General features: G+C 29.9%; 1 protein-coding gene across 1 annotated transcript; it reads left to right on the top strand.

The window, feature by feature from the left end:
* The first annotated feature begins 2,638 nt into the window (after window positions 1–2,638).
* Window positions 2,639–3,220, top strand: LOC107648533 (uncharacterized). Its single transcript, XM_016352357.3, has one exon. It carries the CDS (start codon window positions 2,639–2,641, stop codon window positions 3,218–3,220), a length of 582 nt encoding a protein of 193 aa, XP_016207843.2.
* Window positions 3,221–3,922: the final 702 nt, after the last annotated feature.

The following is a 3,922-nucleotide window of genomic DNA, read 5'->3' as shown; positions in this document are numbered from 1 at the left end:
GAATATAGTCATCAACTTCTCCGATCTCCACCTTTAACCTCTCCGTGTCAACACTAAGTCTATCAACTCTCCTTTCTTGTGCATTTTCACCCCTAATTTCACCTTCTACCCGACCAGAGTGATATTGTGAAGACAATAAGCAAACACTGCCAGCCTTCTTTTCTTCATCAACCCATTCAAAAAATTTGCATCTTCTACTTGGGCAAGACATAAACCTTCTATTTGGATTCTTGGTGTATTAGAACTTTTCAGAATCAGAGAGTCTCTATAGAAGCAACGACTCCTCCTCTCCTTCTGCTTCAACCACTCACCTTTCATATCATCTTCATTATCAATCCACTCAAAAAAACTGCACATTGGCACTCGTCCACAAGCTACATACCTCCTTCCATGGCTGGCCACTTCAGAAGAAGACAGAACAACAACTGCCTCCCCACAATAACACAAATGTCTTCTCTTGTTGAGACTTCTTGAACTCGAAATTCTCGAAGAATGTTGGGTGGAATCCATGCAAGGTCAAAAATTTTCAGCAACAAATAAGAAGAAAGGGAGAAGAGGAGAACGACGAACATAATAGGGTTCTGGAGTTTTAGGATGAGGGCAAGGATTATGTAGTGTTATACACATGGGTATTTTGGTAAATTTAACATAGGTCAACGTTTTATTTAACGTTGACTGCCAATAGGGACCCAATTAAAACAAAAAAATTGGTATAGGGACTCAATTAAAAGGAAAAAAACTATAGAGACCTAATTAAAAATTCGACCAAATTATAGGGACCAATAGAGTAATTAAACCAATTAAAAAAGAGAATTATTTTAAGTTTCTCAAAGACAATTGTACTTTATGTCATATAGGTGAATACTTGCTAATCTGTGATTTCTGAATATTCATAAAAGAGTGGACTAGTTATAAAAAATAATTGAACTAAAAAAAAAACAAAAATTCACAATAACTTAAATACACACCCATTCATAGTTTAATACTCTCTTTTTCATCAAAAGAAATTCGAACCTATATGGCACTCTTAGGAGGCAAATATATTTGCCATTGGGACAAGCCTTAGCCACTTTACAGTAACTTAAATCGTTACCATTAATACTAGGCCCAAAATGCATAACATAAGCTTTTTGGCAGTCCATGATGCAACATTTCTTATAGCATTCTTTGAACTTCTCACGACTTCGTCTATATTTTCTACGACATTGTTTCCGACAATCTGCCAACGTTTTGAAAGGCCCTTCAATAACAATGGAATTGTCTTCATACATAGCGCCACAAATTATCACTTCAAACATCAAACATCAGGTGGCGTTTCATCCCCTCCCCACCGCTAAGGTCTAGAGTTCAAACTCTAGAGGATGTATTTGAGGAAAAAAAATGTGATAAATATATGAGGAGTGTAGGAGTATATTATGTACCTAGAATCAGGAGTTATCCAATCCACTAACAAAAAAAAAAAACCATTAATATTACAATTAGTGGCGAATTTATGAAATCTAAGGTAGTTATAGTTACCACAATTTTTTTTTAAAAAAAATAATTATATATATATATATATATATATATTGCTGAAATTTCTTTAAGTATAATTTGTATTGAATTATTAGTAACTGTAATATGTCAATAGTAGTTGTAATTATTAATTAACAAGTAGTCCATTATAATTAAAATAATGCTAGTCTATTATTATAGATTAACATGATTTATTTCTAAATTAAAATTTTAAGATATATGCTATACATTATATTTCATTAATTTTATTTTATATTATATTATATTTTATTTTATATTTAATTTAATCCCCCTCTTATAAAATTTTTGGTTATGCCGCTGACTACAATTACGACATTTTTCCTTGCTATAGCTTCTTCTCTTGCAATGCAATCGCAACTTTAAGATAGATAATGTATAATGTATTATATAGACTTAAAATAGTCCTTAATATTATTTGAAACGACTCCAGAACTATGATAGTAATCTCTTAGTTCATCATATCTCCTCTTTATTCTAAGAGTTGCAAGTTACTAGTATAAACAAAACAAAAATTCCTCCTTAGTATTAGAAAGTTTTCCTTTATTATTATTAAACTACTTTTCTACCTTAATCTATGACAATAATAAAAAAATCTTATAACCTATAAATTTAATCCAATAAAATAAATAAATTCAATTCTAATTTTAATTTTTATTATCTTATTTTTATATTATTTTCTTATCTTATCTTATCTTTATTTTTATTTTTTTTAGACAATATTTTATATATATATATATATATATAAAGTTTTATTTTATTATTATTAAACTACTCTTCTAAGTTACCAAAAAAAAACTACTCTTCTACTTTAACCCATAACAACAATAAAAAAATTTCATAACTTATAAATTCAGTTCAATAGAATAGATAAATTCAGTTTTAATTTTAATTTTTATTATCTTATTTTTATATTATTTTTGTATCTTATCTTATCTTTACTTTTATCTTTCTTAGGCAATAAATATATATATATATATATAATTTTACTTTCACAATTCAATACAATCAATCAATCAATGCAGCACCTGTCAGTGACAAAAAAACAGATTTGATTTCTGGTAAAGATATCAGAAAAGAGATTGACAAAAAGAAGAATGATTTGATGAGATTTAAAATGATGAATCCTTCAATCAGTGGGCGTGGTGCTGAACCAGTATATCGTGATAAAGTAAAAGGAGTACACATTTTCAAGAAAAAATACTTGAAGTCAAAACAGAAAGTAGAAAAAAAGCCAAAGGAAAAGGAAATAGAATGGGGCAAGGGCTTGGCTCAGAAGAGGGAAGCTGAGGCTAGGATGAAGGAACTAGAAACCGAGAAGGACAAGCCTTTTGCACGCAGCAAGGACGATCCAGAACTTGACAACATGCTCAAGGATAGATTAAGATGGGGTGATCCTATGGCACATTTGGTAAAGAGGAAAAAATATCCAGAGCCTGTTCTTCCGGATTTGGGAGAAGGTGAGAAGATGAAAGAATCAGGTTTTGTTGTTCCACAAGATATTCCAGATCACAGCTGGTTAAAAAGAGGTTTAGATGCTGCACCAAATCGCTATGGGATAAGGTCGGGACGACATTGGGATGGAGTTGATCGTAGTAATGGTTTTGAGAAGGAAATGTTTAAGAGAACAAATGAGAGGCAAGCTCGAGATAGAGAAGCTTATCTTTGGTCTGTCTCTGATATGTGAAAAGGTGAAAAATCAGGTGAAGTCAACTTCACGTGAAGCATCTAACAGTTTTCAGGTATCAACTTCACGTGAAGTCGACTTCAACTGAGTTTTCACCATATGAAAAATGATAGTGTGTGATTGAAGATACAAAAGTCCAAATATTCAGTTAAGAATTGGGTTCAAATATTTCTAGTCTTATCATGGTGGATATGTTTGTAGGTCATGAGACTTTTTTATTGTTGTTATAGATTAAAGTAGACGAGTAGTTTAATAATTATTTCAGTTGAACTTGATTATCTCTTGAAGAATTTGAGAAAACCTAAAAAAGCAATGACCATTTTATATTTTATGACGAAGAATTGGTTCTTAGATAATACTAAATATTAAAAATATAGGCTATAAATTAAAGAAGTGAAAGTTACATGTGCTTGATAAAATCATGAAAATGCAATATGAATGCATACCCTGTTTAATGGTATACATGAAGTGAAAAAAGAGTGATAATAATTTATAAAAATAAACAACTATATTTTTATACAAGATATATGTCTAAAAAAATATAAAAAAATCTTATGTAGTGTAGCGATTTTATATGTGATTATTTTTTATTATATAATAAATTTAAGTCACAATTATTTTATTTATTAATATTTTCAATTAATCAATTGCACATCATATATATACACTTGAGTTTTGTACATTTTTAATACTTATCTCTAT

This window comes from Arachis ipaensis, chromosome B6 (assembly GCF_059453495.1).
Source record: "Arachis ipaensis isolate K30076 ecotype BB chromosome B6, ASM5945349v1, whole genome shotgun sequence".
Lineage (NCBI taxonomy): Eukaryota > Viridiplantae > Streptophyta > Magnoliopsida > Fabales > Fabaceae > Arachis > Arachis ipaensis.
This window is presented reverse-complemented; position numbering and strand designations above follow the sequence as displayed.

Excerpts from the sequence above, each read along its gene's own strand:
- LOC107648533 (XM_016352357.3), top strand. The coding sequence starts at position 2,639 with ATGAGATTTAAAATGATGAATCCTTCAATCAGTGGGCGTGGTGCTGAA.